This window comes from Branchiostoma floridae, chromosome 10, assembly GCF_000003815.2.
Source record: "Branchiostoma floridae strain S238N-H82 chromosome 10, Bfl_VNyyK, whole genome shotgun sequence".
Lineage (NCBI taxonomy): Eukaryota > Metazoa > Chordata > Leptocardii > Amphioxiformes > Branchiostomatidae > Branchiostoma > Branchiostoma floridae.
The window spans coordinates 17,382,849-17,406,303 of NC_049988.1; the positions used below are offsets into that span (position 1 = coordinate 17,382,849).

At 41.3% G+C, this 23,455-nt stretch overlaps 2 protein-coding genes and 1 non-coding gene across 24 annotated transcripts in view; 1 reads left to right on the plus strand and 2 right to left on the minus strand.

Annotated features, from left to right (window-relative positions):
- Positions 1 to 6,081, plus strand: part of LOC118424995 (ubiquitin carboxyl-terminal hydrolase 40-like) — a 26,034-nt gene extending 19,953 nt beyond the window's left edge. The window contains exons 27-35 of the mRNA XM_035833809.1: positions 957 to 1,196; positions 1,283 to 1,371; positions 1,796 to 2,038; positions 2,635 to 2,837; positions 3,303 to 3,374; positions 3,635 to 3,712; positions 4,134 to 4,199; positions 4,778 to 5,117; positions 5,890 to 6,081. Of these exons, the coding sequence (XP_035689702.1) occupies positions 957 to 1,196; positions 1,283 to 1,371; positions 1,796 to 2,038; positions 2,635 to 2,837; positions 3,303 to 3,374; positions 3,635 to 3,712; positions 4,134 to 4,199; positions 4,778 to 5,117; positions 5,890 to 6,081 (1,523 nt within the window). The remainder of the gene's footprint in view (positions 1 to 956; positions 1,197 to 1,282; positions 1,372 to 1,795; positions 2,039 to 2,634; positions 2,838 to 3,302; positions 3,375 to 3,634; positions 3,713 to 4,133; positions 4,200 to 4,777; positions 5,118 to 5,889) is intronic.
- A 2,933-nt stretch (positions 6,082 to 9,014) lies between these two features.
- LOC118424725 (insulin-like growth factor 2 mRNA-binding protein 3) overlaps positions 9,015 to 23,455 on the minus strand; it is a 68,969-nt gene continuing 54,528 nt past the window's right edge. For 14 of the 22 annotated variants that reach the window (XM_035833423.1, XM_035833422.1, XM_035833426.1 and 11 more), the window contains 10 exons: positions 19,057 to 19,191; positions 17,921 to 18,073; positions 17,414 to 17,549; positions 16,539 to 16,646; positions 15,826 to 16,119; positions 14,507 to 14,566; positions 14,046 to 14,105; positions 13,344 to 13,412; positions 12,941 to 13,054; positions 9,015 to 12,736 (listed from right to left, as the gene is read on the minus strand). In XM_035833423.1, the coding sequence (XP_035689316.1) occupies positions 12,620 to 12,736; positions 12,941 to 13,054; positions 13,344 to 13,412; positions 14,046 to 14,105; positions 14,507 to 14,566; positions 15,826 to 16,119; positions 16,539 to 16,646; positions 17,414 to 17,549; positions 17,921 to 18,073; positions 19,057 to 19,191 (1,246 nt within the window). In that variant the 3' untranslated portion in view covers positions 9,015 to 12,619. Of the gene's footprint in view, positions 12,737 to 12,940; positions 13,055 to 13,343; positions 13,413 to 13,868; positions 13,893 to 14,045; positions 14,106 to 14,506; positions 14,567 to 15,825; positions 16,120 to 16,538; positions 16,647 to 17,413; positions 17,550 to 17,920; positions 18,074 to 19,056; positions 19,192 to 23,455 lie in introns of all 22 variants that reach the window. The other 8 variants (XM_035833427.1, XM_035833429.1, XM_035833424.1 and 5 more) reach the window with 8 other exon arrangements.
- On the minus strand, positions 15,303 to 15,425 carry LOC118425192. The gene has a single exon (XR_004832283.1). It is a non-coding gene; the product is annotated as a U5 spliceosomal RNA (small nuclear RNA).

Consider the following 23,455-nt stretch of genomic DNA (forward strand, 5'->3'; position numbering starts at 1 on the left):
TACACCCAGTATTTCATTTAGATTCAGTGCTAACAGTATCAGACACACATGACGAACCAAATGGCGTGTGGCATCGCGTTAACCCAGCCTTAAAACTTAGGTGCCCAGCTCCAATTTTGGGTACACAAAAAGTGCATATACACCCAGTATTTCATTTAGATTCTGTGCTAATAGTATCAGACACACATGACGAACCAAATGGCGTGCGGCATCGCGCTAACCCAGCCGTGTAATGTACCTCAATCAGCACCCGCCAATTGAACCATTGACCGGGTAATTGCCAAGTACAGTAGAACAGTTGGAAGGTCGTCTGGGTTAGGCTTAGGGACGTGCGCGGAATGGCTGTACATGTGGACTTGGCCTTGTGCGAGTTTGAAGCACAATGGCGGCTTTTGTTGTAAGTGAACAAAGATGTCGAAGGATGACAAATGTCTAGACTGTTTTTTGGTGTCTTTGTTATCTTTTCTATGATGTTAGTCTCACTATGATCATTTTAAAGAAATGTTCAATATGTTTTAAGCACAATGGTGGCTTTTGTTGTAAGTAAACAAGATGTCGAAGAAGAATGTGACTGTTGTGACTGTTTTTGGGTTTCGTTGCCTTTTCCACAATATATATAATGTCAGCCTATCATTTTAATCAAATGTACAACTTTAATGGCTGCGCTTTAGTTGTAAGAAAACAAAGGTATTCAGAAGAAGGTTGAGTAGCAGTTTGGCAATGTTTTGCATTTATCTTTCCTACATGTACATTGACTAACTTATATGTCATGTGAATTATGATCTTACATGTAACTGCAGCTTTCGTTGCACTGAAACAAAGATATCAACAAAGAATATCTAGTGACTATTTTCAGTGATTTGCGTCCTCTTTTCTATGATGTCCATCTAACATTTTAATGTGCATTTTAAAGTATCCAAAGCTTGATCAATTTTCAAAGTCTTTTTCATCCCCAGTGTACGAAGACCAGACAGTAGAGAGTGTGAGTTTGAGAACAGATGCACGTTTGAGACTCCAGCTTGGCATGGCACCAGCTCACGAAACTGAAAGAGTTTTCTATCTATCTACAATGTATAAGTACAAAATGTACATGTACAATTGTACATTGAAAGTAGAGTACACAAACAGAAAGGTGCCTTATTGCATTAAACATTTGGTTATAGGTATGCCCATACCATATCCAGTTAAACCTAACTGTTAAACACAAGCAGTCAGTGACAGTGTTTCTTTGTTGTCTGGTACAACTTTATCACCACAACTCATAGAAGGTTTTTCTCCCCAGTGTACGAAGACCAGACAGTAGAGAGTGTGAGTCTGAGAACAGACGCACGTTTGAGACTCCAGCCTGGCAAAGCACCAGCTCCTCACCAAGTAAGTCTCACCATCATTCATCTATTTTTCTTGTTTTGCTAGTCTATATAAAACTGTTCCTCCTCTATACTGCATGTTTCACTGCAAGGGCTGTCTCCAGATATCTTGCTCTTTTTTACCCATTTTTTTACCGTTTTTAAAGCCTCTACTCTAGGTTAGGGCAGGGCGCCCTGAGCAGTCCGGGCAGGGCGCTCTAGGAGATAGCCAATTAGCTTACAGGCTAGTCTGTGTAACACAAACTCTGCTGTCCAGGGCTGTAACTGGCCCCTCCCGCCGGCGGATGTTTGGCGAGCTGCTATAAGCGAGATTTAATCAGGCTAGCTTACAGGCTATCACATTGCACTGACTATATTGGCCAATAGAGTACAAAGGCCAATCAGCTTACAGGATATCATTTTTTATTGTGTTGTTTAACTATTTGCAGATGGTGCTATATGTGAGCATGCTCCCATCTGTGGACGATGTGGCTGATTTCGAGGTGCTCACCGACAAGAAGGCGACGGTGGGCGACTGTCTGCGTCAGACGTGCGCCCGGGCGGGCATCCCTCCCGAGAAGTGGCACCTCCGACGGACCAACTGGTGCGGAGAGGCGGAGGACCCCCTGAACGACCTTGAGATCACTCTGGAAGCAGCGACCTTGCACCACGGTGACCTTGTGGTGTTACAGGTGTGTAACTTCATGTCTTTCTGCTCAGTTTGTCCATCTTAGGCCACACTGACTTGATTTTTATGTATGACATCCTCTGAAGACCCCAAAATTAATGTGGGAAGTAAAAAAAATCCAGCAAAACTAAATGCTGCTAAACCACAGGATTACAAAGCTGGTATTACAAATTGAGCCACAGAACACAGTGTGTCATAAGAAACAACAAGTCTTCATTTGTAGCAGGCACACATTGACTGTCTTGTTCATCTTAGCAGACTCAGTAATCAATGTATAATATATTGACAAGAATGATAAAAAAAGTATGCTATAATTAGAAGGTACAAAAAATGTATATGGCTCCAAGGACTGGACAATATACACGTTGTATATTAGTATGACTCATAAGAGCAGTTAAACCAATAAGCACATTTTGCAGTCACACAACCTTCCTTAATTATTCAGCAAATGTTTTGACAATCATCTGCACTGACATGTTTAGTTCAAATAATAGCACTGATAGTAATTGTTTTATTATGTACTGAGGAATGGTTGTCGAAATGTTTGCTGAAGAATAAAAGAAAGTTGTGCAACTGTGTTCATGTGAATTTTTGTTACAGGAAGGCAGGATCCCTCCCAAGGGGTTTGTCTGCGTGCCCGTCTACCTGTACCCCTCTCCGGAGCAAGGCATGCTGGGAGGAGGGGACAGCGGCATGCTGGGATGGATCACTGCTGGGGTCAACAGCCTACTGCACAGTAAACCTGAGGACAGAGGGGAGGGGGGGAATGGAGTACTGTTTCTTGGTGACCTTGAAATTTCTAGGTGAGCTCCATTGTAACTTGTTCTATTTGTGGATATAAATTTCCACAGTCCCTTGACCTCCAGGTCACAGGTCATTTTTTTAAATTTAGGTTACCTGCAACAATCACACTCAGGCCATGGCCTGTTTTTCAGGTGTCCCTGGACACATAGTACAGAACTCCAACAACATATTAACTTGGACACACAAACATACATTAACTTGTAACATGTAACAATGTACAGCAGGTAAACATGAAGAGAGCTGTCTCCAATCTTTGCTTGTTCAGATGGAAAACTATCCACCCCATCTGTCAAAAAAACTATGAACTTCTTGACATGAAAATGTATTTTTATAGAAGAACTTTATTGCGTGACACAAGTTTGGTGGCACATCAACGGATTCGAACCCAGAACCTCCTGGTTATGACTTGAACACCATGCTGATTGTGCCACACGACCCAAGAAATGCTATGTTTTCTACCCCAGGGAAGCCACACTGCTGGACCTGAAGACCCAACTCCTGACCCTCCCCCACATGAAGGACGCCCCCATCCCCACCCCGGAACTTTGTTTATTTATTCATTTATTTATTTATTCATTTTTTTAAATCATGTTCGTAGGGCCTGATGTTACCATCATGAAGATGAAGAGCATCCCATAACTGTAGCAGCATCTAATCACCCTGCCAATTGCGCCACATGACCCAACAATTGCTTTGTTTTGTTTATCTGTTTTTTCCACCACAGGGAAGCCACACTGCTGGACCTGAAGACCCAACTCCTGACCCTCCCCCACATAAAGGACGCCCCCATCCCCACCCCGGGGTTCCTCAGGGTCAGGACAGTGGAGGGGGGAGGCCCGGCGAGGGTGCTCAGAGGAGGCAACCAGACTCTCAAGTAAGGACCGCTCACTTTCATAGTCGTTGAAGAGGTTCATCAGTCACGTATGAATACAGTTACTACAAATTTTCTTCCAACAGTGACAGTTTTTGAATTTGATCTTATTGCGCATCTTGTCTTCCAAGAGCACGAGACTAGGTCAGGCTTGCGGACGTCATCTGCCGCCTCCCCCCGCCTACTTACAGAGTAGGGGTAGGTAGGACTTGGGCAGCTCCCAACCCTCATCCAGCCGGATATTTTGCCCTTGTCATGCTGAGCTGTATTGTTTAATGAGGTTGGGGTATTTCTCATGTAAAAACTTTTGAGTAGCACCCATCAGTCTGTCAACTCTGATAATCAGATGTAAAATTCTAACAAATCATGATAGTACTCTGCTTGACTTGTATTACATGTATATGTACTATCTATTCTGCTGCAGATATCTTAAAATCAACAGCGCCACCCAGCTGTGTGTGCAGGTACTGCACCAGGAGGAGGATCTCAGGTGAGTTTCTCTCTTAACTTACTTTCTTTTGGTCGACCTTCCGCTCGAATCAGACTTGGAAGCATCCCCCATTTCACTTGATCCTCTACCAGGGATTTGATTTTCTTCACCTAAGTTGGTGTCAGTTCTTAAGTTGTCAATTGGCTTCCCTCAGCTTTTTTCTGCCTTTTTGTATAAGGTCCCATAGAACCAATCTGAACGCTATAATGTTGGGGTGTTTGATGCGATGAGCTGACAGTTTCATTTGCTTGCCTTCAGTTTCTCTGTGATTAATGAAAGAGCTTAATATACATGTTACTGCTAACTATCAGCGAGGTCTTACTCCCAGGAGCAAGTGTTAAATATCTAATTTTAACTTCAGATCTGCCATTTAATTAATAATTGAAATCTTTCAAAGAATCAAATGTCCGAAGCTGTGGCCTACCCACTGAAAATGAAAGGGAGATAAAAACACTGGGCATTTTTTGGTCCTACAGGTACAATGTAGACAAGTATTCCTCAACTACTGGTATGATAATTTCATAGCACTTGCAAGGTCTTATTGCACTGTTGCCAATTCACTTCTTCTCCCTCTGCAGCCAAAGTGTCCTTGTGCTAAACTTACGAAGGAGGATACCAAACACCCGCGAGTACACCCCTGAAGAGGAACTGCTGTGGGAGACCTGCAAGGGGGCCACGCCTTCCGTTCTCAAACAAGCCATCGCCGATCGTTTTGTTCTTCCGGTGGAGAGAGTTGCCGTCGCCAAACACCTTCCTGAGAAGTTCCAGTGGCTAGCGGTCCAAGTCCCGAAGAATTCTGGAAAACCCAAAGGGAAGAAGAAAGGGGGAGGAGGAGGGGGTAAGGGCGGAGGGGGTGGTGGGGCAAACCTGAAGAAACCCCCCTATATGCTAAAGGATGGAGATACGATAGGAGTCAAGGTAAATAGTTTAATACTTCATATTAAATATTGATACTTCATTGATATTGTTTAAGGCTTGAAAATCGTCTGCAATAGTACATGATGTACATAATTGTCTTTCAAATTTGTGCTGAAGATACAAGTCATGTATTGTTTGTGTGTGGTATGAAGTGGTTCCTTGTTTATGCATTAGTAAGGCACATAAGTCAGCAAGTTTCATTGCTGTTTCCGTAACAATGATTTTGGAGGCATTCAGGGAAGGGGTAGGACAAGTGTTATCCCTGGATGTGTTTTGTGTTCAAATTGGATATAGTTTAGCCACTGGATGTCAGGATGGAGCCTAACTCGTACTGATAAGTGTTCCGGGTTCTTTAACATGCTCTCCTCAAACATGGGACCTCTGTCTCTGGCTTTTCCGTAGGTTTTCCAGTATCAATAGAGTGACACAGAATGTTGCTTAAATGTTTATTCCTAGCAAGAGTAAACTTCATACTGTTGGTACTAAGTAACTATGAGAGATTCGTAATGCAACAGAAATGATCCACCCGAATGGACTGGAATCATCCAGCAGCTCTCATTATTATGTATTTTATACCTTAAAATATGTGCATAGATTTATTAGGACTTGATGATGTACGACATACAATGTACCTCTGTTATATATTTCATCTGACCCTTGCTTCTTCCCTCATGACCTCAATCAAAAGCAGCCTGCAGGTCGATTTGAGCTTTCCTCAAACAAACAAGTGCTTGATTTCTGACATAATGATTGACACCTGTCATTCCTGCAGGATCTCCAGTTCGATCCGCACGACAAGGACGACTTTTCAACGCCCGAAGACGACGCTGGAAGGGAGGCGCTACGCAGAGCGGAAGAAGAGAAGAAGCAGAAACGACAGCAGAGTAAAAACAGCAGCAAAGATGGAAGGAAGGAGAGAAGACCAGAAGTGGGGATCACCATACATGTGGACGACTTCAGATGATCGGGTGCAATATCAGGGTGACACCAGTATATTTTCACAGCATAGGGGGCATTTCAGCGAGCCTGTAGAAGCAAGTGCCATGGGCACTAGTATTATAGTCAAGGTACAGGTACCACTGAAAATTTGAAATTTATAATCTGAAGAACATATTTCCTGCATTTTGAGGGCCAATTTTTGTGAAATTAAGCCAAAGTTGTAACAAAACAATGCAGGGTGGAAGAAGAGAAGAAGCAAAAACGACAGCAGAGTAAAAACAGCAGCAAAGATGGAAGGAAGGAGAGAAGACCAGAAGTGGGGATCACCATACATGTGGACGACTTTAGATGATCAGATGCAATATCATTTTCACAGTGTAGGGAGCAGGGCTTTTTCCAGGACGAAAATTCTACTGTCCGTCCCCAAAATCATGGCTTCAATCATTGACAGAAAACTGATGAAAATGTTTGATCGAACAACAGATTTAACAACTAAAAGCAAAAATATTGGCCCCAAACAATGAGCAAAAACAGAGGGAAGGAGAGAAGACCAGAAGTGGGCATCACCATACATGTGGATGACTTCAGATGATTGGGTGTAATTATCAGTATCAGGGTTCTAGGGGTGGGTACCAGTATAGAAAATTCAGGTCCAGGTACGGTCCAGGTCTGGACCTGAACGTGGACTTAATTATCTGTGAACTTATTATACTCAAAACAATGGTCCAATTTGCTACAAAGGATTCTGTTTGGTGGAGTATCTGCTGTCCATTGGCATGTTAAAATCTTATCTTCATGTAAACAACACTACCTGCCTTTCTTCAGAGTTTAGACTGTAGGTACATTGTACCGGTACCCACCCCTAGGTCTTACCAGTAATTTTCACAGCGTAGGGGGCATCTCAGCAATAGGAGTGAGGGCAAGTGCCACAGGGTGTGAGTACTGTAGAGGTCCAGGGCAACCACCCACTGAAAATTCACAAACCTAAGGAAGACTATTTCCCACATTTTCAGTGAAATAAAGCCAAAGTGGTTACAAAACAGAAAAGCCCCCTTACATTGGTTTAAACACAGTATAAGGATCCAGATCAAAACATAAGTGCCCCCTATATACTCAACTGCACTGGATATAAATCCCAGAGAGAGGGTTGACTTTTCAAATGTTGTAATCATGCACAAGTCAGAGTCAATCCAAGGGCTACATGCGCATTGACATTATGAATCTATGATTTCATTCCTCAGTTCTAGATCTGCAATAATTATTCGACCGCTTCTTTTTCTTTCTGCCACTTGTAATAAAGCAACACATACTGTTCTGGACACATGTCAAGTTACATTTTGACACCAACATTAAAAGAAACTCCTTTACTACAACATATCCTTTACTGTGAGCCGTTTTGTCAGTGTCAACATTCAGGGGTGTGCAATTTTCATACAAATCCAGGGGAGGGGGTTTGCAAGTGTGTTTATATTGCACAAGTCTACATTGTATTTCAATGCAGAGGGCATCACCTACACAAAGTATAATTAACAGGAAACAACAGTAAGGCGACTCACATTTAGTTTCTTGGTTAATTTCAGTCTATTTAGCATTACTTATGATTGATACAAATTAAACATTAAAATATTGATTCAGAAATACGCATGGCTCCTACCATCTTCATTGTGTTCTTCACTGAATTATAGTGAATAGCACTTGTCCATTCGCTAGCGAGTCTTCCGTGGGGATTGAGCTATATTAGTTACTGCACTTTTTCTTAAAATTTAGACTTCCTCACTCATATAAGATAGCTAACTACAGCTTCTTTGTTACTATTCTTTTTTAAAACAAGTCTTCACTTTGTTTCTTACTGTAAGTAACAGACACCTCGTGATTCGGGCTTAATCAAAATTTGAAGGAGGGGTATACCAAAACCATCTAAGTGAAATCAGTCTTTTCTTTGCACTCGTATCTATGTTTTGTGCCGTGAGCTAAATGTAAAATTGCAACTGCAATGTCAGGTTGCTGTAACGGTTTGGGTGTTTGGCCTAGAAACCAGAGGTCTTTGGTTTGAATCCACTGACGTGCCACCAATGTAAGACACCTCAAATGACCTACTCACTCCAACTAGGTGTTAAAATTACCTGACCAGTTGGGGAGGGAAAGGGATGGGCTTCGCCTTCTGGTACTGTGCCTTAAGACACATTGGGTATCAACCCACTGTCATTACAGTATGGAAAGGCTATGAGACTACTTTTACCCTTTAAGTCTGAAATTGGAACTAGTACTGCTTGTACATCTACTACAAGGGCACATACAAGTAGTCGTACTTAACATCTAGTCCCTATCAATGAGAATATGGATAACTCTCATCTCCAAAAAGATGTCTGGTTGTTGCCTGGGGGACTGCAAAACAAGAAGAAGCGATACATCTGCTTGGAGATGTTGCACTGCTAAATTAGGACAGTAATTTGGCTTGACTTCTATTCCCAACTTAAGGCCAGAAACCTGTATGGTAATGGGGTAAAATTTGTCGTCTCGGTATGAAAGTTCTTCAGAAGCTTTCTATAACGAGGGCATTTCTGTCTGTCAAAGAAAAAAAACGTTATGGTGCTACTGCTACTTGGCTTCAGACATTTCTGATACAAAATATTTGCACCTTTGGAAACCTCATTCTCAACAGTATTGAAGTGAAACATCTTTCTAAATGTATGTAGACACCATTTCAGTTGGTGCTATTCGACTTCCGATGTTTAAAGATAAAAATAGTTATCTTGGAGCCCCTTATTGTTCAAAAGTATCCCCGACTCGCTAAATGTTAAGATAAGGAAGAAGAAACCATATGATACATTGCCATTTGAAGATTGGCTCAAGACATTACAAGAAAAATTACCTTAGAAATCTTGAAGCAAACATCCCTGTCTTGCTAAATGACGAACAGATACAATAATACTCAAGAAATAACAAAGACACAGAGTGTTAACTAGAATAATTTATTTCCATAGTAGAAAAAATGGAAAACATGGTATTGCAAACGGGATGGTACATACGCCAATACAGTGAGATGCGCCGTTACTTCATAGTTTTCCAGGGTGAACAAAAGTACAGTTAGGTCATCACAAATGTTTCTTCTCTAAACTGCGAAAAAGGTTCTGTCAAGTCCCCTAGGTGTGAAATGGTCAGTTCCAAAACTCTCGGTAACGTGTTGCATGTTGGAATGTACCATTAGAGAAGAGGGGTGAACAGGTAAATTTTCACAGGTAGAATCACAAGGTTCTGACTTGTACAAGGAGTCTACAGCTATCCTACATGAGCCAAGCATTGTCAGAAAACAGTTTACGTTGGCAGTAAAGGGTTGTGTACTGTGCTACTCAAAACTCTTACGTACGAGGATTTTTTTGTTTCGCTTCTTCAATTAACTCTCTCCCAGAAGATGGTGCAATTACCCCTAGATGGATCAACTCAATGGTTGTTACTGGGACCGTTTTGTCAAAGTAAACTTTCTGCTTTTACTTTCTTTTTTCTACGAGAAAGATGTCGCATTGAAAACACCACTGCAAAGTAAAAGAGTTGTCATGTTTCGTTGTTTCAAGTCGACCGGTCTGAACATATCTCCAACTAAAAATTTTCGAAAAAGTGCCAAAAGAACAAAATGCTTTTTCTATCAGCTTGCAAACATGACTTTTACAAGCTGAAGGTTACTTTTCTTTCATTTTCTGTGAAACTGTTTCGTGTTCCGGTAAAGAAAGGGTGATCATGGAGCTTTCCACATCGTTTTTGTCCAGTCTTTGAAGCTTTGGAGTTGTGTTGGGCGGAGATTGTTTAGGGGTGATTGCTCATCTATAGGGGTAAACCAACAAGTTTTATTTAGAGTGCCCTAACAGTTACGATAGATACAATATGTGCAGCCTACTGTAAATATAGGTACTACTTGGCCTGATCCCAGTTACAGTAATACGTGTAAAACTCCACTAGAACGACAGTTGGGTAAACAGTTCTCGCAAAAATTCAAACCCCTAACATTGTACTAAGTGTTGTAGTATGTATCCCACACAGGGAAATGAACATCGCTTGTTATTTGGGTGTATTTCTCTCCAGTTTATGTATGTCCTGTATTCACGATATCGAATCCGTTTCCTCGCCTGTTTTCGTTAACATGTAACCATCCAAAATTTCCACTGTTCAACATAACCACCAGTACCCTCTTTTTGGCTACGCCTCAGGGGCAAAGCTTTAGTCGTTTTATCTTGTTTTAGAGAACTTCTTTCTTTCAAGACTAACACCACTGGCAACCAACCACAGTTAATTATAACATCACTAGCATTATGTTTCTATATTATGTATCGATATAATGTTCAGTTGTTTCCATTATCTGTCTAGAGTGAGCTGGGAATACAGGCTCGTGAATATAGTTGCAAAAAACTACAACTTCCCTAAGCATAAATTGGAAATAATCGAAAAGTAAACTGAAGAAAAAAAATTAAAGTTAATCGTACTACATCTTAGAAACAACAGTTAAATCAATTTCTAACTTTCCCTTCCAGAATCAAAACTTTAAATCACCTTTCCACTCAGTGTTTCTACTTTCTTTCCTACTAGGTGAGATGTCAATTCATTTGTTCAATTCATCGTATTCTGCTTATTAATGTCGTCTCCTACATTGGCAATACTACACAATATAAGTATTATATAGTTGTAAAGTAAAACAAAATTGGTTCAACAGAAAGGAAAGGAAAAATAAGGAGAAAAATCTCAAAACGTCCCAAACAGTGAGTTTCCAGTTTTGTTGAGAGGTGCTTGGCTCAGACAGTCACCTACCTTTGATTGCACAGCGATCCTTTATAACTCCACGACTCCAAGGGGTTTAAATACAGGGCTTGGGCCACATCTTTTTTTTTTAGTATTTCCACGCGTACACAACCCTGCAGAAACTACGATGTATTGGTGGTGGTACATACGGCTGTGATTTTATTTTTTTACTGCTGTACAACAAAGGAAAAATATCGACTTTCTCTCCTCCTTTTGTAAGTGTAATGTGCTGCGATCATGTTTTCCTGCCTGTCATCTCATTCCAACTATACTTTTGTCACTGTTATGGGGTTTTGTTGTCCCTCCGGGGAGGCCACAGGCCTGCACCCCCATTTCCGGATGTGATGTTCCAAAGGAATCACAACAACTTTCCACTGGAACAGTTCACTAAACATCCGTACAGGGGGGACCCGGAGAGATGAACATTGGTGTTGCTTTTTTTTATTTTTTACTTTTTTTTGTTTTGTCTCAACTTCGAAGTATTAATGGCTATAACTGTGAAGAACATAGACCTACCAATAAATTTGTAAGTTGCTCTCATCTTTCCAGGGAGTACGTTTTCAGGTTAGCATTCCGATCTGGTCTTTTGAATTCCATGCTAGCCCCAGTGACAGACCGTGGCAACACACAGCCGGTCAACTCCAGTTCAAGCTTTACTTTGGGTCTTTCGAATCTGACATGGTAAAATGGCATCGCAGGTTGTCGTTGGAACAGAACTGGTCTTCGTGTCCGATGGTATGATGGTTTTTAGCCTTAATGCGTTGTTGCGTATTTCTAGAACTCAGCACATTTTTGGCATCATAAGGCATTTTTACATTTACATTTACCGACAACTCACTGGCAGCGAATTTCAATATACAATCTCTCTCCTTTACATGCTGCCAGCGGATGCCCCAATTTTTTTTATACAATTTTTTTCATATAAAAAGGCTTGACTCTACATTCTTCTTCGTCTCTCCTAGCATAGAAAAAATACAAAACTTTTTCTCTTGAAATAAAAATACACAAATGATTTTAAACAGAAAAATAGCTGAGGTACGCGGGTACCTCTCCTGAGGTAGCATTTTATACAATAGTTCTTTCATTTCATCTCATTACCGTCCCTCGTTTTTCAAACTGGCCAACTTACAAATTCATTTCATTGCAAAATCATCTCCGACAGAACTTTTTAATCTTCGCTTTTTCCTAACATATGTTCTACCCCACCTCTTCCAACAGTTAATTATTTACCAGCCAGACAATTCTTTTCAATAGAAACAAGCGCAGCAAATCTATTGCTTGCTTGATCATCCCCATCCAGACGTGGCACGGCCCAAATATGGACTCTTCTATTCATTATAATACATCTGGGCAGTGCCAAGTTAGAATTCCGGGGGTGGTCAAGAACCTAAAGCTAGACTCAAGCGGCATATACAGCGCTTTCTTGGCTTGCAGCTAAAGTCAAAATCAGCGATGCCTTATTTACATGTCCCCTTTGCAAAACAGATGAGTGGAAACCGAATCCCTTTTTAGTTTTTTTGTTTTTACAGAGAGCAAGCATGGTAGAACTCAACATTCGTACCTTTTACAACAAGTGTCAAACTAATACCATCAGGTTTTTTCTTTTTTATCAGGACTTAAACTTTTTTTTTCTCAATACATGTGAGGTAAACAAGCAAAACAATGCTTCTCATCCTTTGTCAGTCTTTGGTACTGGGGTCAGGGGTCGGACATTGGGTGAAGTTGCTCCGTGGTGGTTGCCATGTGGGGGGTGCGTTGTCGTGGCGGGCGGCGGGCTACTGCATGTTGACATGCTTGGGGGGGCCGGGCGGGCGCCGCTGCTGCATGGGACCCTGACCTTGCTGTTGCTGTTGGGCTTGTGATACCAATTTACGGATCTGTCGCTGTGCGGACTGCAGACACGACAAAACGGAGCGCAAATAAATAAACCTGAACATTTGTAACAACCAATATAGTAACAACTAAAACAGGAAAATGTCATACACATGTTAAATTACAGAGAATGTCAGATTCTCACTTAGTGAAGCTATGACATTCAAAGCTCTGTGCATCTGTCTTGTATCATTTAGCGTCAAACAAAAGTATTAACGACCTACCTGAACGGAATAGAAGTTTCCTACAATGGTGACGGGCACCTCTCCGTTTTCATCACCCTGCTTGTTGCGTGGAACTTCGATTCTTGCGCTGGTATTTTTTTGTAGACCCTGAACCTGTGGTAGGGGAGGGGGGTGGAAGTATTCAATACACAGTGCAATGGATAGTACACTGAAATTACTGCTGTAAGAGTAGTAAGACTTTCAGTGATCAAGTCTATGACTTTCTTTGCTGTTTATAAGACAAGAGTTAGACCTTCATCAGTAACAAGTCAGTTTCAACTTTACAAAGCCAACTTTCCCTATTGCCAGATCTACAGATGGATTGATATCAATAATACGGTTAATTAATATACATTACTATGTGTTATCTGGTGTTAAGTATGTTACATTTAATTTTACTTACAGAGGCACCTCTCTTGCCGATGATGCGTCCTACCATGTTGGATGGCACTGGGATTTCTGCACGCAAGACCTAAGCAAAGAGAAACATACCAAACTTTTTCCTTACAAGGAACTGCTTTACAACATACAAAAAGTCTCTACACACACTTTTCTATTTTCAAGAACACGCTTATAAGTTGTAAAACATAAGGGTAGTTATATTACTTCAGGCAGGGGCAATAAAAGCCTTTTCAGGCAAAAAAACAGTAATACAGGTACTGCACTGCAACTCAAAACTGCAAGAGGGCTCTCACTACAAACTTTTTTGTCATAATCACTTCAATCCACTCCATGCAACATTAGTTGGAAAACAAAAAGACACACACAACAAAACCAAGGCATTATCAACTCCTGAAGACACACTGCAAACTCTGGAGGAACTACTAATACTACAAGAAAGAGCATAATTCTGTTCTTCCTCAAGAAATCAAAGCACGAGCAAAGACTGCCCCACACCAAGCGAAGAAAGTTCTGAGCACCAACTCACCACGTTGTTCCCTGTGTACCCCTCCTGTCCAACACAAAGGGAAACACCCTTACTCCCTCTTGTCAAGCTACATGTAACTATGGTATATTTCTATCAACTGTCTAAACTACCATACTTAAACCTTCTCCCTTTTTAAGCAACCTTAGACCCCAAATGTTTATATCAATAATACGCAACCGGTAATTCTGCAGGATGAAGTCTTGCCCCTGCCGAAAAATGCCCCCATCGTCTTTCCTCCTTGTGAAAAAAAAAAAAAATGGAGATATAGTTTTGGGTGTGTCTGTCTGACTGTGTGTGTGTCTGGGTGTTTATGCTTCCGGATATTTGTGGTCAGCATAATTCAAGAACCTCTGGATGGATTGCCATGACATTTGTATGTGGGTAGATGTTGGGAAGACGAAGGTCAAGGTCAATTTTGGGCCCATGGCAGATATTTCATGGAGATGTCAGGTCTCCGAACTCTTGTTAATTACAGAATTACCGGTATGCAGAAGAAAGAAGGTTAAATACTGCCAAAGAACGAACAACTTCTTTGGTTGAGCAATAATGCTCCAAATTGACACTGACACCTACACATGTATTATACGCACCCAAAGCAACACTTATGCTACAAATGGACAAAAGAAATGAGATCGTACTACCACATCGCTGCCTGCATATCCCTCCTGGCCAACTTTGGAGAAGACCCAATATTGTACCTGCATGGACAAAACACAGCGAATAAACATTTGCTTATCAGCTGGCAAATGGAAAAGTATTACAAACCTAAAACTCATTTACAGGTTACCTTAACACAGATTCTACACACTGTCATATAAACTTAAGTACCAGTTTCTCAACTGAACTGATCTAAGTAGCTAGAGCTGTGTACCTAATAATGGACACCACTTTTTCAGATAACTGAATCCAGTCTTGAAGATGACAAATTTGATAACCTGCTATTGTTTGGGGAATCTGTTCTCGATACATGTGTTTGCTTAGGCTGTCTTGCGTTTCCATTTTCATTCCCCCGTTTCACTCATTGTTTAGGAACCCTGGCTGTTGGTTTTCTTTGTCAAATGTCATCTGGTTCAGTTTTTTTTTTTTTTTGAAGGTTTGTTTGGATTTTTTTTTCTATCTCAGGAAAATATAGTAAATTTTCTTCCTGGGATGAAGGGTCTTTTAGCTTTACACGCGGAGAGTTGACACCTGAGGCCAGTGCCTGAAGCTCGCCCATATCCAACTAACAGTAAAAAAAAACAAACCAATGAGGTTGAAAGTCCCTCTTCCTTGAAAAAACTAAGTAGTAAAAGACATATACCGGTATTTGTCCTTTTTTTTGGGGGGGGGGGGAATTATTCATGCTATACCTAGGGCCAGTTCCTGTACAATTACAGTTTTAGTGGCAGTCTAAGTCTTTGGTGTGTTGGGTGTGAACTTCTTTGGTTTATTAGGAGCCCCGCACAAGGCAGGGCAGAGAAAAATTGTTTGTAGACTCATTGATTGTTCCCCTCCACGGAAATCTTTAGTAAAAGGCGAAAGATTTGTGCGTGATGGTTTGAAGGGAAACCAGAGTAATGTATCAGTGGCCTGAAATTTATACACTATGAACAACTTACCAATTTCTGTTGTGGCGAAACTACGGACACAAAATCCTTTTTCCAAGAAAACTATCAGCCTAACGTGCATTAAAATCTCTTCATATTTTGGGTAAGGGCTTATTCAAATTTTTCATACACAAATATATATTAGATTTCTTCTCTTTTTCTCCAAATATTTGACAAAGTTTGAACTCCAGCATTTGTTTGTAAATGCCATCACTGAGAACAAAGGCTTCTGGGAAATATGATAATTAGATGCCAATGTGGTGCTATGTCCTGAAGACACTGTGAATTCACTACTCCCACAAAACCTGATACACTTTGTTTTGCCCTATTGGAATGGACACTAAACTATCTTGTCATCTGACTGTCCCTACCTTCCACTGGGCATCAGGAGATCCGGTGATGGACACTTTGCGTTCGGCCTGGCCCTGAGCGCTCTGGTCAGCGGGCGCGATCTTGATGGTGGCGTTGGCCTGCCTGGACGCCGAGCGGATGTTCTGACCGCCGGGTCCTATCAGAGCGCCCACCACGCCGCCAGGCACCCAGAGGTCGGACTTCTCCGAGGGCTGAGGTTGTTGCATCTGTTGTTGCATGGCAAGGGCGGCGGCTGCTGGTGGCAGGATGCCGGGGAACATGGCAGGGTTGGTCTGCATGGCGTTCGGCTCAGTCTGCAATCATACCGTCAACAGTTACAGCTTCAGTAAAACATGCCACATGTTTCTTGTGCAAGGAGTGCCTTGCACACGCTCAATGTTTGTTAGAAAGTTTACTATGTAGAGAATAAAATGTACATTATTCTATGTTGAAGACCATTACATTCATTTTGTTTTACCATAAATATAAAAAGACATCTAAGAAATAAAAAAAGACTGCTTCACACATGCTAGAGACTGCTAAAAACTGACCCAAGATCTATTGTAATAATTTAAAATAACCCAGAAGGTCATAAAAGGAATGCAAACCAAATTAGACAGCTGTCAATCACAGACAACACTGATGTCACTTTCTCCATTAAGTGTTCCTCAACCTTGATTTGACTTTTGTAACAGTCACCGCGATTGGCTTGACTGTGTGTCTGGCCACTTACCATTGGTCCATTGTAAGGGTTAGCACGGGAGTTTGGATTGGGCAGCCCGGGAAGCAGGCCTGACAACATCGCCATAGGGTTCAGCCCGGGGAACATGCTCTGGTGTTGCTGTGGTTTAAACATGAGGTCCCCATTAGACAAAAACCAGCCCGTGGCCAGCAGCAAAAAAATTCCACAATTACATGGGATGTTTGTGTCTGCATGCTGTTTCTTTGTGCTGGGGCGGGGAGGGGGATGTTGCGGTGGAACAGCAAGACATTAGGTTGTAGCTTCTTGTTTGTTTTTTTTCTTCCAATGTGTGCAAAGGTACCTGTTGCCTTTAGTTAAACTCTGTGCATTAAGATCAATGCCAAACAATAGAAAAAGGAAGTGTCAAAATTTCATTGCAAAAATATAAGGGAAAAAGGGTTTCACAAAATACTGAGAGGAACTTAAATGGGGGTAATGTTTCATTTGGGTTTCAGAACTCCCAACCCCCTCGTCTTTCAACTTTCATAACCCCTCCAGAAAAGCCTGAAGCTGGCTGTGATTGACAGCTGTCGTCTGTAAGTGGTCTACGTTCTAGGTTCCAACAAAACCACCACACTCTTCAAAAAAAAGCGTTAGAACATGCCCTCTTCTACTGATGCCTGTCCATGGCCACAACCCTGGAAGTGATTGACAGCTTGCCAACCACAGTCTCACCTCAGACATGCTTTTGTGGAGGATTACTTTTACAACAAGACACCTTGTAGAGCAAGATGCTACTTTTAATGTCTTATGCTTCTTCCTTCCTTATATGTGATATTTGTGCTACAGTTGCACTGTACAATGCAGGTATGCAGTGATGCTTGCTTTTGTCCCTTGTTGAAATATAACTAACTGTTGAATCCTACCATGATGTTCTGCATGTCGGCATCATAGCTAACCCGGAGCTTCTGCATGATGAGTTTCTCAGCCTTGCATTGGTCGTCCAGGGTGCCGAGAATGGTGATGGTCCTCTCCATGTTGTACAGGGTCAGTTCCTGAAAGCTACAGGAAGGGAGGGGGGTGACACAGAGAGAGAGAGACAGAGCAATGATTAACATTTTCTGTAAGTAACATGTCCTATAGGTACACGTACTTCTGGAAAAGGAATTTGTACAGGAGCAAATGTGGTATGGGAAAATGATTAACTGTATCGTGGTATTGTCTCACTTGTAGTTTCCTGACAATCCATTCAAATGTAACTAAGAAAGAGGGCCTTTCCAACAAACAAACAAACTATAACACTTTGAAATTGTCCAGGCAATCATTTTTTGACATAGCCTACAGGGACAGTTACAAGGATTGAAAACCTTCAACATGTAACATTTCAACATGTAAGAATCCTCCTCCCACACACAATGATCGACCAGCCTTACTTGGAAATGGTAATACGTGCGCCGGAGTCCTGCATGATTTTCTTGAGAGTGGTGCCGTTCCTGCCGATCAGACGCCCCACAAGCGAGTTGTGAGCGAGCAGTTTGAGCGGAACGTCCTCGCTGGAAGGAGGATCAGACGTCTCATCGTCAGTGCTGCACGGTGTGGCACAAATCATTCCACAGTCAGTGTTTCCCAAAAACAAGGAACATGTTCGTGAGCAGAACTCACGGTTAAATCACAATCATTGCCACCTCGTGGTTTACATTAAAAAAGACATTCAAGCAAGTTTTGGAAGCAAAAAAGCAGCAACAGAATAATCAAAGATATGAACGAAAATGCATCTTCACATCATTTAGAGGGTGGCACAGCTTTGGCTTCTGCCGAATGTTTAAAAATTCATGGGAAACACTCTGTGACATGTTTTTTTTTCATCTCCATGGCAAAGAAAAGTGTTACAAACAAAAATTAGGGACTATTGTTCATACATAAAGTAGTAGTAGACAACGTAAAGTTGCAACACAAGGATAAACAAGTGCATTTATACGACTAACAGCAAGAGGGCTGTCTTTACACAAGGCTTATACAGAGTAAAGCACAGCTGCAGTTTTTGCACAAGTTGTTAGAGGGATACATATCAGTCTAACCAAAGAGATTTATTCTCACAATATATTGGGGCCTATTTCAGACACTGCTATTTCAGTTGTGACTCTATATAAATTGTTGGCTAAAATACAGTAACTGAATGAGCAGCGAGATGTATAATCATATAGCATATCTACAGCCAACATCTGCTACCTTCAAGGAGTGGGAATTTATCAACAGTATCTAGAACTGTAGAAGTGTAAAAAAAAGCCAGCATAAGAACGTTCTTTGTTATCGATTGTAAGCTACAACAAAAAATATTCAAAACTTAGGGTAACTACGTTTGAGACCATCCTACACAAAACACAAAACTATTTAAAATTTAGGGAACGTAAAAATTCCAGCTTGAGAAATCCTTGAAAAGCTATCAGGTACACAACTGCTCAAAACTTGAGGACTACAAAAACTCCAGCTTGAAACCATCTTCCACTCTAACCAGTAGGTACAGTACTCCTTAAGAAATGTAGAAACTGCAGCATGAGACCATCCTCACCTCTGTCCGGTGGCCACAGACTCTTGCTGCATGATCTCCACGATCTTCCTGCAGGCCTCCGAGCAGGAATCGGCGCTGCCGTAGATGGTGATGGGCTTCTCTGGGCCGATGTTCTCCTTGCGGTGAACGTCAACTCTGCACAAACAAATAGTATTTTTGTTAATGTTAGTACCAGTTTTCTGCAACAAGCAATGCATTCCTTGTCTAATTCTGCCTAACCGCCCTGAAGTGTCGTTTTAACAATCTTCTTGAATCATGCCCAGCAAATATACCAAAAGTTGCTGTTTTCATTCAAACCAGGACTCAAAACGCAAATTTTTCTATCTTTCACCTGTAAGATTAGAAATCTGAGGCATACAATGCTGTTCATTGGATTATTATACTGTTCTGTAGATTCAAATTGGAAATGGGAACATAGGTCTGCCTAACCTAAAATGTTGAGTGCATGAGGAAAATTTTGTATGCATAAAAATAAAATGAATTAAAAATTGTCAGTAAAACCTAATTACAACCTTAAAGCCTATTTTCAGACTACAAGCACCTATTACTTCAAGCACCATGATACGTGTATAATCACTGCGTCGACTTGGCAAAGTCCCAACTGTAGTACTGTTATTCTCCGCTAGGGCTCCGGTATCAAGGTACGTTGACCGAAATTGACCCCAGGAAGTATGTATACAACCAGCGTTCAGTATCACTATCTTGTGCAGCCACAAACGTTAACTCCTACATAAAGTTGAGGGTAAAGACTATATCCTTGTCACTGTATACCTGGACATATATGTAGCAAACCAGTCATATGATACATTGAAGGCTTAGTTACGTTTTCCCCTGCATTATCCCAAAGCGCCGCTGGGGTTAAATGTTCGCAACACGTTGAAGCCATATGAGACAGAATAGAAACAAAAGGCAAGAACCAACATGTCTATTTTACGGACCTAACAGCACGACACTGTTGTTTGATAAGGAGCCAACTGTGAGATATCAATGGACTTGTTTATGCTGATATCGTGCAGACACTTCGGCTTGGCTCAAACAATGGTACCAATCTGGCGCGGGATTACATGTCTGAAATAACCTTGAGATATTGTTCTAGGGGCATTGTATAACCTTGAAAGCTTGCCAAGTTTACAATATGGCCAACTACATTGCCTTGTTAGGCTTTGTCAGACCACTTGTTTTGATCACTTGTTTGCCAAGTTATGCCGGTTTTAGCTGCAATGACTAACTACAGCATGTTTTTCTCCAATGCAGCTGGCATTGTGAACGTAAAAATAAAACATCAATTTTGGGTGATGCTCTAGATAGAGTGCTGTCAATGTCCTCACCTATTGTTTTGGCAAAAATGTATGCAATCACTTTATGCGTCAGTAAAGGTGATATATAAACAAATATGTATGTAATAAAATGCATCCTGCAACAGATCAAGCTAAGACAAGAAGACATTCTTCTATTTTTTAATCTGACCATTTCGTATCGTGAGAGAGGTGGGCAAAAAGTCCCTCAATCGAGGCTGACTTACGAACACGCTGCTGGGAGAACTAACACAATGTCCTTGGCAGACTGCCATGTCAAATTTCACACATATAATCATGGCAATTCAGGACTTGTCATTCTGTTTGTTTGGGCCACAGATCAGCCTTGAGGCACCAACAGGGAGATTTATATCAAGAAGCCAAGGTTGTTGGCACAAAAAAATTGTTTGTGAGTAATAACCCGCGTGACCTTCTCTGAGGAAGGCTCCTTTCGCACCTGCATCTCACGGCTGTACGCCACAATACGCCATCAATCATCCGAGATTAACGTTGTCAACCATTACAGAAATTACCCTTCAATCGTAGCAACTTTCAAGCCACATTCACATCTACTGCTGGCAACAGATAATGAACCAACTCTGTGCAAAATTATCGGAAAGACTGGAATAGAGGCTGAAAACATCCGAAGGTTCACTTTCCCCTGGCGAAAAGAACACATCAGATTTCTTAAGATTCATGCACATTCATCACAAGATTTAATGATCGTAATAAACACATAACTGTCAGCCATGACAGTAATTGGCAAAACGCGTACTTATACTTATTGATTGTAACAAAACCTGATCACCATTCAAAACAAAAAATCGTGGTACTTGCATTAAAACAAATGAAGACGAACCAGTTTCTTTTCAAACTGTCAAAATAAGATCTAGGCAGACTTAAGTGTGAGGTATTCACGTTTCTAGCAATGCTCTATCAGCATAGAAGAGTACTGGAAATAAATAGGCTTTTTGATGGATTCATTTACACATCAAATACAAGCTGACTTCCTGTCAGAAAGAGGGTAAAGTGCTTTACGCTTCAATCAAAAACTGATCTAGTCTTCTATCTTCACAAAGTGGCAACGTGATAGGCCTTTATCCTTACCACAAGGGCAATAAAAACACACGACAGGTGGTTATAATGGACCTATGACTACGGAATTCACCTGCTGTGACTGTACTTCACCTGCCACAACTGTACTTCACCCTACCCTTTAGAACGACAAGATGGTGCGATTCACGTGGCAGTAACATTGGTCATGCACTTCAACATAAACTTCACTCCTGGTATCCGTATCACAAATACTCAAATGGATGTTATGGTAATGTCAGAGCTTGCAATTCTGCCTAAGGGCTGAGAGAAGCTGAAATGAAACACTATGAATAAAATTCAATACGGGCACACGCATGAACGTGCGTGGATACAAATGGAAACACAACGCACGCGTGCACACACGAGAGGGACAGGGCATACAAAAACTGGATAGCGAGTGATCAAAGACTTTCGAGTTATCAAAGCACCATCTTTTAAGTTCAAAATCGCTTCCATGGTTGCCGTGATCCTTTCACTGCAAAATGCAGCAGACATCCTGTGAGCTGAGCTAGGAAGTACAGCAGACTAAAGGACGATTTCAAGGGGACGTTTACCACATCTCATCAGATAGGCTTTCCTGGAGCGAAAGGTTAAGGTCGGCTACGTAATTAGAGTCATTCAAAAGGACAAAGGCACATTTTGTTCTTTTCTACTGGCTCTGAAAGAGGAATGAAATGGGCTATCAAAAGGTATATTTGAATAAGTATGTAATTTATTTGTAATGCTCCAACTGATACTTAACTCGTAAGTCCAGGAAGGGGTAAGCAGAAAATTTCTTTGACTTGGCTTTTGCCTTTTCTTTCAGCAACATCCTTAGATTAATCCAAATCCTGTTTTCCTGTTTGTAATGATGTTTTAGCAATTAGGAGTTTAACCCTCTTTCTTCCACCTAACAAAAAGATCTGTACCAAAAACAGGGCTGTTTTTAGGAACCATGTCTCCGTCCTGGGACTGGAATTTGCTTGTTGGGACAGACAAAAAGTTCATCCTTCCGTCTTACAAATCTGTACTAGATGTCTTTAGACTGATGAAAATATGTTGTCAAAGGCATGAAAAACGACAGATTTAACAAAAATCAACAACATGGGCTTCCAGACGCGGAGTGGCTCCACGAGCCTTGTTTTGCGGTGACCTCAAAGTAAATAAAAAAAAAATAAAAAAAATCTACTGTTGGAGACAATCCTGGCCAATAAGCAACATCCACTCCACAACAATCTCACACTTGCACTATGTTTGACAATTCACAGCTCCAACACCTGCAGATACCTCTCATTCCACCCCACCCCCCATACCCCACCCCCCAGGACTCCTGTTTTACATAGTAACCTTGACAGTCAAGGCTTCTCACCGCTCCTCGCAGCTGGGAGGGTTAGACACACAACAGTCGCAGGAAATGCACCGGGAGTACGAACAGAAAGCTTCATCTCATGTCCGTTTACCTTCGTAGTTTCCCAACTGACGCGGCCTTTGTGTTATCTATGATCCTTGCAACAAACCTGACAAGACCCATATATAGTTGTTAGTTCCAGGACACCAATATTATGAACACTGTCCACACTAATTTCTTGTACTTCACTGCATTTGACCATACCTATTTGTTTTGGAATTTTTAAAAACTCTGGAGAGCAAAAGACATAATTGTGTCGTCTTTTCTTGTTGCTGACACTAAATCTCAGCTCTTCACTTTCAAAATTTATCCACACCATTATTTCTAAGGTACTACCACCCTCTATACTATAAGTATTACGAGTTCACTGTAACAGTGTAAACAGTTGTAAATGTTACATGATATACCCTTCAAGCCCCCCTTCTCCATCCATGCAAGGATAGATGGGGATACTTGAGAGGTTTTCTGTTGCTGAAAAGTGAGGATGAAAATAAATCTTGCCAATTACATGTACATGGAGCAAATCCTACTAAACGATCCCCTGCAAATGGTAGCAAAAATACCCTCATATCATGCCGTATTTCTCCTGGCCTAACAATGATAAGGAAGCCATCTGTAGCTT